Here is a 16,953-nt window from a genome sequence, read left to right as displayed (position 1 = left end):
TTCTTGCGCGGTTACCTGGAGTATACAGCCTTGAAAATTCTCTCTGAAGGCAAGCTGCTGCTGGTAAAGGGGTTCCAGAGTTTTCCTCGCAGTCGCAGTCTTCATTTTAGCGATGCACTTCTTTCCGCTGACTAGGTACACCTTAACGTAGGGCGCTGAAACGAATTAGAGAAAGGAAATGAAACGGTTTCTCAAATTCCTATTACTCTGAGAATTAGTAAAATCCGAGTTTATTAATTTGAAATTTATTCGAAAGGTGGAACCTGGCAAATCTCACCTGGTATGACCTTGTTACCCTGCCGACCTTGGAGGTACCTAGCCCGAATGACCTCGACTTCGAGGTAGCCCTTCGTGTAGCACATAGAGAGCTGGATTTCGCCGAGAGACGGCGCGCCGAGCACTTGCCGTCCGACTAGTTGTCCGGGACCAAGACCCCCGATAAAGTCACTCAGCTGACCTCCTTCACTTGCCATTCTGAGGCCAGGCGACCAGCTAAATTTCACACAGAACGTTAGTCAGACCTGACCCTGGCTGCTTTTGCATCGTTATTGTGGCACAACAGCAAGAGGAAGAACAGAAAAGGAAGAAACCAAACATACTGCGATGGTGGAACAGTCAACCTCAAACGTATTTTTGTTTTCAACAAAGTTATATGGTACCCAAATGCAAAGATGAAATAAGCAGGGATAAAAATGTTCTCAAAATTTTTCTTCAAGCAAAAATCATATGGTGAATTCGAAAGTAAAACATGTAACATTTTACACACCATTAGTATCATATAATTTACTTCAGCAAAATTTATTATCCAATCGTTAATTAGCTACTTTGTGATGATATTCGCAATTCGCGTTCCTAGCTGCCAGGATTTGGGCCGTGTTATAAAAAACCACTGACTTTTCCAACTTGCGTGGCGCGGCGCAGCGCAGCGCTGAATATGGTAGACAGTAGCGGAGTGGGCCAGAGGTTCTCGTCGTAAAATAATCGGCCTAAATCCAAGCATCGTAGATTTTACCACCCGATAAGCAAATCGCAGAATACAATAAATAAATAAATAAATAAATATATATATACATATGTGTAATAGAGTGTATAAATGCTAATTACATAGGTATTTTAAACACACTCATAAACATACAGAGTGAATTGCTAATGGCTGTATGGTTTGTCGGCTGCTAAAAATCCGAGAGCGATTGTTTCCCCGGGCGATCAACCGCCATAAATTTAGACGACAGTTTGCCGCGACGTATATAATCTCAAAAATTCTGATACTTGTTGGTTTTGAGCATAACTGCCAGCAACAACTGACTAAATTTTTAAGGTTACGTTTACAACGGTTTCGGTGTCGTGGAAAGCAGCCGTACTTAGATTCTTAACAGGTGACGGACCATGCAGTCGTTAGCAATTCGCTTTGTATAACATATAATAAAAATTTGACAGTAGGAGTGAAAGGGATAAATTTGTGATTGTAACTATATGACGCAATAAGTATAAAGTTCATATATATGTATAACTGGAGCCCAAAGAATTTCATAACGTTATGTTTTATACCGAAATGAAATACAGTAGACTTCATATAAGAGGCCAATCGAACGACTTCTCCTTCACACGCACGATCATGCACACTAGCATGGCGTTCCCCACCACGACACTTCGTCGGGCCGCTGGCGCGTTTTGCGCACATGCAGTCGCGACTGATGCGCATTCGAAGCGTGCGGAGAGGGGGCGATCAGTTAGAGGCTACTTTAGAGAATTTTCCTCTCCTACAGCCCTGTCAGATGGCCTCTTATCTGAAGTCGACTGTATGAAGTTTGTGAAAATAGTAATATTGGTAGTAGCAGTAGTAGCAGTAGTAGTAGTAGTGGTAGTGGTAGTGGTAGTGGTAGTGGTAGTGGTAGTGGTAGTGGTAGTGGTAGTGGTAGTGGTAGTGGTAGTGGTAGTGGTAGTGGTAGTGGTAGTGGTAGTGGTAGTGGTAGTGGTAGTGGTAGTGGTAGTGGTAGTGGTAGTGGTAGTGGTAGTGGTAGTAGTAGTAGTAGTAGTAGTAGTAGTAGTAGTAGTAGTAGTAGTAGTAGTAGTAGTAGTAGTAGTAGTAGTAGTAGTAGTAGTAGTAGTAGTAGTAGTAGTAGTAGTAGTAGTAGTAGTAGTAGTAGTAGTAGTAGTAGTAGTAGTAGTAGTAGTAGTAGTAGTAATAGTAGTAGTGGTGGTGGTAGTAGTATGGTATATAGTGTGTACAATAAAACTGTCGGCTGAACTTAAGGCAAGAAGAACTTTCCACTGACTCGGGTCGAGCAAACTGTGTGTAAATGTGTAGACAGACAGATAGCAAGAAAGATAGAAAGATAAATAGATAGATAAATAGATAAATAGATGGATAGATAGTCGATCAATATATATATATATATATATATGTGTGTGTGTGTGTGTGTGTGTGTATAATATCTATAAACATTAATTCAAAAGAGGCACACGCAGACGTAATATTTTATATGTAATAACCACATCAGGCGCATACCAAACGTCATGCATTAGGTATTCATAAACACATTCCGCGCATTCAAAACGAGCACCTACCATACATTGCATATTTTTTATAGACGTAGGTCTCTTGACCAGCTAGCTTAACAATAAAGTTCAGCTGCATCGCTATTTGCCAATTTGCATAATAATAATAAAGATACTGTATTGATAGATTTTTTTGCACAGCTGCGTCTTAAATGATCCGCATTCTTTTGATTCGATTTATTGAGAAATAAAATAAAACACGCGACAGCAGATCGACAAAACTCTTTAACAGCTGAACGAATATTGACATTTTTTGAATATCTTGAAAGGGGTCGTATTTCAATTTTTGTGTTTTTTGATACTTCAAAGTTTGAAACAGTGATCGGGGTTATGCATCAAAACAGAAAAGAGAAGACAAGAAAGTGGCGAAATTTAGAAACGGATTCGAAGATTCGTCAACCTTCGATTTTCTCTTTTCTTCTTTCAGTTTTCTTCTATACGAATACTTTATTATAATAATACCTAGATGTTTTTCGCCTAACGAACCATTTTGGGTTTCTTCAGAATAATCCCGTTATTATACGCATCAGGTTCTTACGTCCTGATTCTCAAGAGAGACTGAGCTGTTCGTAACAAGATTAAATACGAATTTTACTGCATACGTTTCAATACATAGTACTCTGACGCTCGCTGCAGAGGGCACTGTCACCCCGAGCTTCATTTTTTTCTATCGCATATGAAGTACATCTCACTTATTCGAATTTGGCATCATCCAGACTTACGGTACATTTCATGATTAAAAGTACGTGATGGTAGCACTGTGGATATACAGACACAGAGATAAATAGTTACAAGGTTAATTGATTTCGAAAACGAAGATATTCATCAAATGTGCGGTAAATTAATTGCAGGGCGATAATTGGACTGACATACGTATTTCGTAGGTCCGTGTATTATGTGTATATATATATACACGCTTACTTGTAGTAAATACAGTGCGAAGAAGGTGCATGTACGATTTGCAATAATAGCCAAGCAGAAACGAAAAGACGAAGAATAAACGAAAAAGGAAAGAAATAAATGTAAGCAACATCAACAACATCGACAATCCGAAATTACACGACTTGGTACGTAAGATTGAGTGGGGCAGGAGGTTGAAGGTTATACACGAATGGAGAGCCAGACGGAAAGTAATAACACACAATATACGCATATCTATATGTATAAAATATGTAAACAAAGAGCGAAAGAGATATTGGATAATTAGGAAAAGTATAACGGATCTGGAACACTGTTCTTTTTTTTTGGTCGAGGGGGGGGGGGGGGGGGGGGAGGAGGGGGACAGATACATATTTTTTTTCATTACCGTGCATCGATGGACAGTATCAACCAATCATGTTGACATTCTTTCGATACTCAACTATCCTTGGAATTGCAGTTGTCGTTTGAAGAGTTAACCATACATAAGAGCTACCTAATTATGTACAGTGAGTGAACTTCGTTCAATGAATTGCCGATTTCTAAACAATCTCTGGATTTGAAAGCAACTTTTAACCTATTTCTCCCATTATTTTATCTAGCGTGAAATAGGTATCGATCGGTTTTAACTGTTGAAAATGATTGTAGATTTGAAATAAAACTACCAGCGAGTGAATCGTGGCCATGTTCATTGTGTCTATCTGGAAAGAGGAAGAAACGACAGACGATAAAGTCTGTCATTATGCTGTCCTTATAATTTATTTATTTTTCTTTGTTGAAATGCCTGTATGGTTCACTGTTCAAAACGAGAAGAGTAACACCAACAAAAGTTAAGTCGACATTTATACCGATGAAGCGAGCGTTTTCTTATCCTTTATTTTTTCAGTTACCCTTCAACTTTGAGCAACCGGAGTGGCAACTGAGAATTCGAACTTTAATACTTGGACGGCTGGCGAGTATGAAATACAGTGGATTTTATAATACGGATAATGATTAAGGGAATTTATGTATAATGGTATGTACACATGATTCCATCGATACACTAACCACCCAGTGCTATAAAATTTGGGGGTAATGGTAGATTACCTCCAGTGTGCAGACATCGATAATTTTCAACATGTTCATATATATAATATAGTAAACAATATATAATATAGATAAACATCGCATCAATATATACATATCCAGCATCGCGATTCGGGCTCGATATTTGGACTACGATTATTTTTCTTCTGGTTTTCAAGCAATTGTTTTTTTATTTCGCTTTTTTCATCACCCACGACTCGTTAATTTCTTGTTCTCAAGCCCGAGACACGTGCTTTACCTCCAAGAAATAATAATTTTAACATAATATACATACATAAACGCACGCGTACTTATAGTATGAATCGTTAAATTATTTCGTCGGTGAAATGAAACAGTCAAGTGTACGCAAACGGTCCAATCGACTGTCCCGTTTCACAAGAATAATTCGGGTATACTGTACGTATTATACGATTATGCGTGTACGTAGGTGTATATGGGGCATGTACATACATATGTACAATATTTGACCAAACACATCAACACATATTTCATAAGTATGGTAAGAAGAAATATTTCGGAATCCAGAAGAGTTACAAAAAAAGCATTTAGGTAACGTTATTTTTCAGGAATTATACTGTAACAGCCATTTTTTTCAAATTGAAGAACCGACTTCTGTGCGTCTTATCTTACAGCCAACTTCGAGACGAAGTAAACAGAGCCCTAGATTGTCAATTTCGGACAATCCGTTTGCAAGATATCGCTCTCTGCAGTTGGCAATAAGTGCGAGGCTCGCTTCGGCTGCTCAAATCGCAACTGAGGTCACGCGCGAATCAAAACTTCAAACTGAAATATTTCGCTAATGAATCATACATAACAAACGAGATTGACTTGTTGTATTTGTCCCGACGACTGCTCTAATGTACAAATCTTAGGTGTCACGTTTCATCCGCAGTCAAAATACCCGCGACAAAATATCCGCCGGTTAAATCAAGTTCGTCTTTTGTTATACCTTTGCCAGAGTTTTGATAAATGATCGTATTCTATCACTATCCAAAACCACAACACACACAAGAGATACGAACTGCGCTTTCGGTATTTTTATCGACGGGTATTTTGTCGCGGGTATTTTGACCGTGGCTGAATTGTTACACAGCCAAAATCTTGATAACTTCATTTTTTTAAAATGGCTACTTTTCAAATATATTCCAAATTGCACTAAACGCAATGTAATTAATGAGGTTATTTTTACCTCACTCAAAATCGTAAAGCTCTTACAACTGTGTTCAGTTTCCAAAATATTGACAACTCGTTTTATTTCAAATGGAGACACTTTGTACGTTGTATATTGTGTACTGTATAATGTATATAAATAATATCCTGACACCCTCTTTAAAATAAAAAATAAAGATTTCTGATGATTTGAGACTAGTTTCTTCGAAGTTCTTTTTATTTGTCACCTTTTTCTTCTTTCATATATAGGTACTTTCCCGATAATCCACCCTCGATTTTGGAGACGGATTCATAAATTTTTTACCCGTAATTTTCTTCTACAATTTGAAACACAAATTATGAAGATATATTTGTCACGCACAACGTCTTTAGAAAATGCATCACTGTACCAAGGAGAGAAAGGAGATTTTTATTTTTTAATCTACTTTGAACAATTAGTTTTTGTTTTTGTTCGGAGTAGCAAAAAAATCGAAAGTGCTTGCAAAATGTGTCATATCTCGTCAAACAATAATGTGGTGAACTATCGATTATCATTCCATGACATCTCGATCAAGATTCTACGTCGATGTTTTAGATTAGCTGTATAATTTTTTGTCTGAAAGTACATGAAGAAAGATGCTGTCGCAGATTTTTTCAAAAATTTTCAACCGAGCGTACCTGAAGTATAATTTAAAAACTTGAAAAGAAACTCCAATTTTCTAAAATCTGTTAAAATTTTCATACATCTTTTAGAATATAAAAAAAATGTTGACACCTATTAGAAGATGGAGATTTCATAACTTCCAAAGATAAATAAGAAAAATGAAAATAAAAAAAGTTATTACAAAAAAATATATAAATATAAACATTATATTAATATATTTGATTCCCTTCAACTCTCTAAATAGTCTAAATAGACATGTTTCCGTCCATATTATGATGTGCTTTTACGTTCATTCTTATGTCAAAAATGCAATCGAATAATAATAATTTTTTTTTTATTCATCTTCGAAAGTTATGAAATCTCCATCTTCTCACAAGTGTTAAAAATTTCCTTACGCTTTGTAAGATTTTTCAGAATTTTTTCAGATTTGAGAAACTGGGGATTTTTTTTCAAGTTTCTGACTTACGCTTCAGATACGCTGGTTTGAAAAATTCTGAAAAAAATTGTGACCGCGTTTTTCGTCGTGTACTTTCGTACAAAAAATGATAAACCCAATCTGAGACGTTGACGTAGAGTCTTGATCGAGATGTCATGGAATACCCGATGTGTATGTTTTTTTGTTTCCGTTGCATGTAGATATAGGAAGAAAAAAGATAAATGACGTTACTAAGGATCCCCCCCCCCCCCCCTGCGCCTGTCGCGAAAATTTGAGAGATAGAGAGAGAGAGAGACAAATAGAGTATATATCCGTAAAAGTAGAGAGAGACAGAGAATGAACTCCCGGGCCGATCGAGACACGTGGAATAAGGGAACACACCGCGAAGAGAACCGCCGATGAGAGATGCACACCTGGCGTGATTGGCCAGTACTTACGAGCTTCCTTCGGAACTAGAGATAGAGTTGAGGCTGCCTGCGATGTCGCTGGTAACAGATGAGGCCCCCTGAGGCCTCGACGAGCCTAATCTCTGGTAGGTGGGGACTACCTCCTGGGAGCGTTGAATGCTGCTCGGCGTACTGTTTCGTTTGCGACTTAATCCCCCGCCATGAGCACCGATGCAGCCGCCGCCGCTCTCTGCGCCGTAAAACGAAAAAGAAAAAATACGTACTAAACTATTTTTGCGTTTGATGGCAGGTGTTTTGTTGTTTTTGTTGTTGTTCTTGTTGCTGTTGTTGTTGTTGTTGTTGTTGTTGTTGTTGTTATTGTTGTTGTTGTTGTTGTTGTTTCCTTCGCTTTAGTGTCCCTTGAAGAGAGAAAGATAGAAGTCTGCCAAAAAAGGTTTCGTTCCTTGAAATCAAATGGAGAAGAGAAAAGGGAATAAAATTCAGGACTTAACATTTGTCCGATATTCACAGCTGTAAGTGTCCCTTGGAGATTGGATACAGCGATACACTGTAAATCGGTCGTTCGTTCGCTTTCGATAACGGGAAACAAGATATGGGCATGGTTAAACAACATGGGGTCGTACATATAGTAATCAGCCTATCGTTTCGGCTTAATTTTACAAATATGAAGGTATAAAAAACCTAGTGGTGTATTGTTACGTTTCTATTTTATAGCACCTACTGAGTTTAATGTAAGAAAGAGGTAAATAAGACACTTGCAAAGTTGAATACAAATAGTTTTGTAATGGCATTTTCTACCACTAGGTGACGTGTTCCGATGTCCAAGACCCGATTTGGCAAGGAAAATTAATCTTCAAGGGACACTCATTATGCGCTGAACAGCTTGCGAAAACTTCACTATCATTACAAGCATTTTTATAATAATATATCAACAGTTGATTAAATGTATATGCACGACGCTGCCACCCGAAAGGATCTGCTATCACGATCTGCTGGATATATACATATATATTGGGCTGGATATTAAAGTATGCACATTCATTTTCATTAGAATCAAGTATTAGTCATAAGGTTCCCCAGGATGAGCAGTACTCGCTCGGGTTTGTACACTACAGTCTTTTCAGGGTTGAACAAGGGGAGAATCCTTTGAGTACGTATTTCAAGGAAACGCTCACCGAAGAACCCATCTGTAATTTTAATAATTATATATTCAGGATCAGGAGCTAGGAATTTTAATTTTGATAGAGGATCACATGTATTCATCTATGTATATTGCAAATGTATACTCGATCTTTTGTGCATGTATTCACCCTTATCATCAACTCTCACTATAATCGACATCGACAGCTAAAAGGACAGACAGTCCCGCCACCTGTGTTACCCAGTCGAAATTGACCACGCTGGTGCGTCCAATATGGCGTCCAAAGTCGTGATCAGCTGATTGCTTTAGGTTACTTTTATGGTGAATCAAAATAACGGTCTTACATACAGGTCTTGCTACTCTGCCTAATTTTTATAGTCGAAGGTGACTCGAATGTTGAAGCAAATCGTAGTTTATGGCTTCGCCACTGCGTTTCACTGCAATCTAAACGGGTCAGTGATACACCTATACTATGTATACCTATACCTACAGTGAATATATAATATATGTATATAGCAGTGCGTGCGGTTGATTGACACATCCTCGAAATTTTTTATTTTATTTTATCACATGCGCACGTGCTATTGGGCAAAAGAATTTGATGATCATCCCTCACAAAAAGTTTCCAAATTCTAACCAAAATGGGGAGATCAAGCTCCGGCTAGGGTTAAGTTAGACTGCGCTTGCGCTGCAAAAACAAAGGTACATTCCTATCTCTGTCGCGCTAGATTACACCGACCCTGGTGGCCCGGCAGTAAACTATTATGTACGGCATCAAGAAGTGAGTCACCCCCCACCACCGGAGTTTCCAAATCTGTATGAAAGACCGTGATCAAGACTCACAAAGGTGTTATATGGATTTTCCTTAAAGAAATTGTAGTTAATCTTATAAGCAGTTTGAAAATTTTCTTTTATTAAAAATCTAATATTTCGTTATTATTTTTTGATTATGTCTTTTAAAAACAACATAACTTGAGATAATAATGAGGTTATGTGTGATGATAAGGGGTACTGTTCACGAAGACTGTGGTAAAGCGAATAAGAAGAAATAGATAAAAAAAAATAATTATCGTCAAAGGTTTTGCTCTATTTTTCCGGCATCCCAGTATCAAAAAAGATGACTATGGATTTTGATTTCGGATGTATACGTAGTGTAGGCGGTTTTTCATGGGGGAAGGAGGTGTCACTTAAAACAAATTATTAGTTTGCACATAATATGTAAAATAAAAACAAACAGACAGACACACGCACACGTGCTGAAAATTATCGGCTGTCGATATAAGTACGACGTGGACATACAACTTTATATATATATATATGGTAAGACAGTTATTGGCAGTGTATATCATTGTCATTATTATACATATTAATGTATAATATGTGTAAAGCGAAAAAAAAAGAATGACGATCCGAAACAAGAAAATTATATATATAAAATCATATATATATATGTAATAAATTAAAGTAAAACTATATGCCTGAGCGCTATGGTCAACTATATTCTATCTTGACGTCACACTACCCTATATATTGTATATTAGGATGGTCCTTACTTCAATAACTTTTTAAATTAATATCATACGCCCCCTGGATACCTTACAAATATGGAGAAATAAAATTCTGTAAAATTTGTGCCCCTAATTTTAAGATCAACACGTACCGCAAAGCTTCGAAAGTTTTAAACGCAAAATACATGTAATTTTACTAACCATTTAAATTTTTTTCATAACTTTGGTGAAAATTAAAGGGACGAATTGAAACTCGGCAGCGGTGTTGCTTATTATGATAGGAACAATCCCTGAAAATTAAAAATTTCTGTAACAATTACTGTAAAAATGTAATCTCCCGATTACATTAGGGTGTTTCAGAGTTTCCAACTTGTAATTTCCAACTTGTCACCCCTCAAAAGGTCTGTTTAGGTTAAAAAAAAAGAATTTGGGAAAAGACAAGCATTCTATGTTATCTGGAAGATCATCCTCATTTATTTTTTACTTAACATTTTTTTTTCTTGAATATATGAAGAATAGTGAACGAAAAAAATCTCTATTGCTTAGATCAATTACAATATTAATCCAAGTCGTAAAGACCCACACTGGTAATATTAATTATAAGTATAATTATTATTTGACAACTTTTTAATTCAATCTCATAAAATAATTATAATTTAATATGAAATTTTAAGTCAAGGAAATAAATTCTCATTAGATATATTGTTATATTGCGGATCGTGATTTTTGCGTTGAATATAAATGTTGGGAAAAAAATTATGATTAAAACATGTTTCTTCATAAATACAAAAAAAAAGAGTGAAAAATCACATGAGGACGAGTTTCCAAATAACATAGAATGCTTGTCTACTCTCAGAATTTTTCTTTTAACTTGAACAAATTTTTCACTGGGTGCTACTTTGCAAAATCGCTAATTACATTCTTCTGATATACCTTGATATTATACATATATATATATATATATATATATATATATATATATTACATTGATTATATATTACATACAAGGGAATAATTATTACCAAAATTAAGAATTTCCAGTCTGTTCCTAACATTATAAGCAACAACTCTGCCAAAAGTCATTGGAATAAGGACCGCCCTTATATATATAATAGTTACTAAATAACTATGGTAACTAAATACTCAACAGCATCAAATATAAATTACGATACGTAACAAATGCTATTGTTTAACACTTTTTTTATGCACAGTGAAAATATTCGTATAAGCGGGTCAAATACAAAAATGATTTTTTATCTCTACAACTAAGTATTTATATATTTTATCAAATGCGTGTATGTTTATACCGATTAAGAAAGTAATTGAAAGACGAAAACAAAGGAACTTCGACGATGACTGAAAAAGAAGCACAAGACCGTTATAGAGGCGGGAAAACACTTCTGTTTATCAAACCAGAAAAAATTAAAAGCTAACCAATCATCACCATCGACCGTTACTTCGCATGCGCTCGAAATCTAAATTCCAGCTGTAAAGACGCACGAAAAGTGTAAAATTAACGGTTTTGCTGTTGCTCTTGTTTATTCATGTTAAACATATTGATCCGTCTATTCGATCAATTTTATTATATTTAGATTCTTGTACTCAATAATCCATAATATAGGTCCAGCGAATAACAATAATTCTTAATTATCAATGCACAAATTAGCGAACAATGAGAGACACGTATTGTATCGATGTTATGTGTAAGGACATATATCGACACAGCTGCGGTATACTCAATAACAATACACCAACGAAAGCCCATAACACAATTTCACCTGTAGCATATACAGGGTGTTTATGTTAGCTCTGGACAGAGTTCTAGGGTGTGTAGGGGTGGTCTAGGGAAACATTTTGCGACAAGGCAACCATGATCGGAAATTCATCCTAACGGTTGTGCAGGGCTTTGAAGGATTCGGTATTGCGCGCTTGTTCGCAGTGCAACGAATCAGATGTGATCACTTTCGACGCAACGTGTTGATTCAGCCATAGACAACAGTACAAAGTTCTGGTGTGAAGGCTAGCATAGATGATAAGGCTAATAAACGAATACCAATCAATTAATCAATCTTTCTCTTGCTCGCTGTCGGTTTGACTGTCTCGCAGATTGTGTCTGTTTGACTGTCACTGTGATATTGATAAGTTGGCCGCGGTGCTACATAGTCGCAATTCGCATTAGCGTTGTCATTAACAACGATCTCTTGAGAGAGGGAGAGGAAAAGGGAGAGGGATAGGGATGCTTGAGTTGACCACGCTATCTGTGACAATATGCATAATTTCAAATCACCCGTTACGATGTAATCGGTAACCAAGTAATGTGAAAAAAATTTTCCAACAAAAATTCTCTTTCTCATGGAAGCCAAAATGGCAGCGACAGTTTTATCGCAGGTACCGCCACATTCGCTCAATATTAATGATGGCTGCTAGTCCCACTGAAGAGTGACACTTCCGGGATGAAACTGCTTGTCACTACACGTCAGACATGAAATGGTACAATGTGAACACTGATAACTTTGTCTACTAGCTTACAGCAACAGTCATTTCGTGCCCGTCATAGCTTTTGACTTTTACCTCGACCCTTTTTTTACATTTCACTTAATTTGGGAGAAACCCTGATGTTTAATTCAAATTGGGACACCCTCGTATGAGTGGCATTTGATACCGACTCGACGAACCTCTCACCCTGGACATATTGGATAGAATTTGTACTTTTGTATTGTTCTGGTACTAAATACCATAACACTTGACTGTTTTTATTTTGAACCCTGGAGTTCGGAAGGTGTTAAATTCTTCAATTTTGAAAAAAATAAAATAACCGATCAGTATCAAGCTACTTAGAGCTGTGACAAGAATGCAAAAAATTATTACTCAAATCTGATGTCCTTAGGGGCAAAAGTCATCGAGTCGGGATGGCATTCCTCATACATGTATGTGCACGAATATCAAGCTGTACAACAAAGACATCATCCGTTACGCCACAACGATTAATATCATTTATTCGTACACCATCATTTCTTTCAACGGCACCTCATATTATTCTAGCGTTAGAGGCAACCGGATATCGTGTGAATATATATCCAGATTCGTCTCTGCATTATATTTACCTTTGTTTATTTATTTTTGTGATATAATATACGCACTGCGGATTCACTGGTGCAGTTGTATAGTATACTCTACCTAAGAGAGCGACTACGGGGATGAGAGACAAGATCAGCTGAATTGCTACATCAGAAAGAGCAAACCGTACTGTTGCTTCCGTAGACAGAGTATACCGTAGCACTCGAAGAACTTGAATCGAATTTTTCTTTCTTCATTTCAACAAGTGCCTATATTCATAGGCATGACAAGACATGCAGACTACAGACGTCTATACGAGTAAATTTAGCAACTGAATTCTCGATTCTTACAATTAGACAACTCGACGAGGATGTCACGATGACTGAACGATGCTTGCTGTAATTTTGTTTCGTGTTAGGTAACGTGTTATAAATATTGAGCAAAAAAAAAAAAAACGATCGCATAGATAAAGTAAAATCGCAAGTGGTGGGTTGTCAACGCGGCAGCCATGTTGATTTTCAGATAAACCATGCAAAGTATTGATTCGCTTAGTCGAATACTCGTTTCTACGTTTCTTTCACTTGGCGTATTACATCTGTACCAATTCTCACTTTTGAAAACTTATTTTGGGGCGTTAGTTCACTTGAATTCACTTTTATGCATGACGTGACACTGGTAAGTTAGTACATACCAGTGATTCATAACAGTCGACTAATGAAAAAAAAAAAAGACGACAGTAAACCAGCTACGTAAAAACTATATGTATATAAATTCTAATACTGCATCGTAATTATATTGTATAGCGTCATATACATGTAAACATGACCTATTATATATGGGTGATATCTGTACGTGTGTCTCGTTGTAACAGTGGTAGTTATTGTTATTGTTATTGTTGTTGTTGTTGTTGTTGTTGTTGTTATTATTATTGTAGAGGTAGATTTATTTGTTGTTGTTGCTGTTGTTCTTCTTGCTGAAAGTTCCCTGTCGAGCTTTTTTTTGTTTATTGTACTCACGATTTGAAGACGGGCTTTTTTCCATCGATCGGGAGTTGGGGTTTAGGTGTCAAAAATTATAATGTTACAATAACTATAACAGTAAGAATAATAAAATACGATCGAAGTGTTGTGAGGACGCGGATTTGGAGAAAATCAAGACAAAGTTCGTAAATAAAATTAATCGGGATAATCTATTCAATCTAAATATGAGACGATAATTCTGAAGTAAAATAATTTTAAGTCTTGGAGAAATTAATATCATTATTTCAAAATTCATTTTGTACGTCAATAGCATAGTTCGGTTATTCGTGGCTGTGGAATAATCTGGTTACTAATTACCGGTACAATCGATAACTATATTACCGATGTTCATTCGTAAATACAGTTCTGCAGATATGTTGGGAATGTCGATAAAACAGAAAATTGATCGATATCTACGCGCGTAAATACCGTGCAGGCGTGTCGAAGGAAATAAAAAAAAAAAGAAAAAACGTCATTTGTTGATTCCACTTGAAAATAAGAGAGATTGCAAAAAAGAAAAGCAACAAAAACTTGAACAAATATAAAAAGAAAATAGCAGACGGACGTCCGCAAGGATAAAAATTGATGTGGTAAGTTGAGTAAACAGAAATTCTAGCTCATTATTTCGTATACCGCTATATGGAATAATAGAGGATTAAGCGAGATGGAAGTTGAAAGGACTTTAGGCATAAGACTAGAGACAAAAAGAGAAAGAGAGAGAAACAAAGAGAGAGAGAGAGAGAGAGAGAGAGTAGCGTGAAGATAAAGAAAAAGAGGCGACTAAAGGTACTTTGATGATTGATATTCGGACCTGTCCCCGTCGGCACTCCCTTCGCCGTCACTGCTGGCGGAGCTGGGCTGCCTCCCGCTTCGCCCGCCCGCCGCGTCCTCTGGAAGGACTTCTTCGCTCCTGTGAACCGTGAACGAGGACTTCCCCTTCTTCCCAAATCCGAGCCGCCGCTTCCGCCCTTCCTCACCCACGCATGCACCATCAACACGTGTTTATGCGTTTACCGCACATGCAGAGCGCGGTATGACGAGATTTGTTTTTGATTTTTGTAATTTTTTGTTTTTTTTTTTTTGTATCGTTCATCGTTATAACATTCACGGGCGTCGATGGGTCGCGAGTTGTTAAATTTCGTTTTGTTGTTTTTGTTCCAAAGATTTTTCAAATGGTCGATTTGTTTTTTGTTCGTTCGATTTAAAGATGTTTTGTATTTTTTTTTTTTTTTGTTCGTTTTGTATTTGATGTTTTTTCCGCCGACGGATGCACAGCGAATCCCAGTGACGACGACGACGACGGCGATGACGAAGGTGATGATAACACAATCACCGCGTTGTTATAGTTGTTGTTAATTTTGATGTTATGGTTGTTGAGGTATTGTGTTAGTGTGTTTTGTTCAAAGAGGCGGACAGAGATGAAGAAGAGTGATAGAGAAAACAGAATATACAATTAGAATATACACACTGTGCACCCGATCGCAGTGTTCTTCCAGTGTGCTTTCATGTACAAATTACAATCGTGTTACTTTTTTTTTTTGATTGTGCATTCTTTGTCATTAGGTAAATTTTTTAACTAAATTTTCATCTAATTTTGACAATCTTGTAATGAAAAATGGTATAAAAAACATGCTTCGAGTTTTGAAATTTTACAATCTGAATGCACGATCTATTCCCGTTATGCAATTTGAGGTGACAGATACTGGATGAATTTAATTCAAGATATTTGATAGCAGGAAAAGATAATCGGGTGATTGTTTTACCTTTTCTACAATTAAAGCCTTAGACTTAGGCTGTCTGCAGATAAGATACTAAGCGTTGTGGTAAATATTCCTATTTTAAAAAAATTAGAGTTATTCAAAATTCAAAATTGAACAGTTCAAAATCGAAGTTCAAAGATTATGATTGAAAAATCTGTAGCATAGTGATTCCTGCATTATATCATTTGCTTTTTCGTTTTTATATATGTATTGTAATGAAAGCACACGGAATTATTAAACGTGGGTATAAGTATATATCGTATCTATAAACTACTGCAGAAGAAAGTATCATAAATTTACGCTATTCTATAATATTGAATTTGACCAAAAGTAATTGTCTGCCGTGTATCGTGTATAGTGTCAATAATAACAGTTATAACGGAATAACGTATTGTTCATACGGACTCTGAGAAGTATATGTGTATAAGGCAGGCGTATAACGTGACTATACGACGCATAGTAGAAATAATTAATCAATTGATCAATTAATTGTTAAACAGAGTTGCGAAATATATCATCTATGTAAATATTTTGAATATATGTATATATAAATTAGGGTGGTCCTCAAAAAGGTCATTTTTGGATTTCAACCGGCGCTCCCCCCAACATGGCTCCAAATAATGCAAAAATAATTCCATAATTTTTTCTGATTTTTATATCAACTCTAACCCGTGCCCCAAAGAGGGTGGATTTCCACATTAAATTTACCAAACGGATTGAGATGAAATTTGGTATGGTGGGGTTTTTTGGGTCGCTGATTACGAATCTGAATTCGAAATTCAAAACGGTGGATCCAATATGTTGAACTGAAATCCGAAGACACTTCATATTGCAGTATTGGATCCACTATTTTGAATTTACAAATTTTGAGTTCAGATTCACAATCAGTGACCTCGAAAACCTCCGAGTACCAAGTTTTATCGAAATTAAATTTTTGGATATCGCTTCACCATATAGGGCCTGCTATTTCGAATTTTCAAATTTCGAGTTCAGATTCGTAAACAGCGACCCAACAAATCCCCTATACCAAATTTCATCTGAATTCGTTCCGTAGATTTGATGTGCTTCTGAAAGGGTTGAATGAAATCTACCCTCTTTGGGGCACGGGTTAGAGTCGAGATGAAGAACTGAAAAATGTACGCAATTATTTTTGAATTATCTGGAGCCGATTTCGGGGGTGCGCCGTTCGAAATTCAAAAATGAACTTTCTGGGGATCACCCTAAGGTATATATTATTACTTGTCAATTA

The 16,953-nt window shown here is 36.5% G+C and overlaps 1 protein-coding gene across 15 annotated transcripts in view; it reads right to left on the bottom strand.

The window, feature by feature from the left end:
- Rim (Rab3 interacting molecule) overlaps positions 1 to 16,953 on the bottom strand; it is an 84,524-nt gene that overhangs the window by 15,597 nt on the left and 51,974 nt on the right. For 12 of the 15 annotated variants that reach the window (XM_046629938.2, XM_069136018.1, XM_046629930.2 and 9 more), the window contains 3 exons: positions 7,250 to 7,448; positions 278 to 492; positions 16 to 155 (listed from right to left, as the gene is read on the bottom strand). In XM_046629938.2, coding sequence (XP_046485894.1) covers positions 16 to 155; positions 278 to 492; positions 7,250 to 7,448 — 554 coding nt within the window. Of the gene's footprint in view, positions 1 to 15; positions 156 to 277; positions 493 to 7,249; positions 7,449 to 14,755; positions 14,938 to 16,953 lie in introns of those variants that run through there. The other 3 variants (XM_046629935.2, XM_069136017.1, XM_046629940.2) reach the window with 3 other exon arrangements.

This window comes from Neodiprion pinetum, chromosome 5, assembly GCF_021155775.2.
Source record: "Neodiprion pinetum isolate iyNeoPine1 chromosome 5, iyNeoPine1.2, whole genome shotgun sequence".
NCBI classification, from domain to species: Eukaryota; Metazoa; Arthropoda; class Insecta; order Hymenoptera; family Diprionidae; genus Neodiprion; species Neodiprion pinetum.
This window is presented reverse-complemented; position numbering and strand designations above follow the sequence as displayed.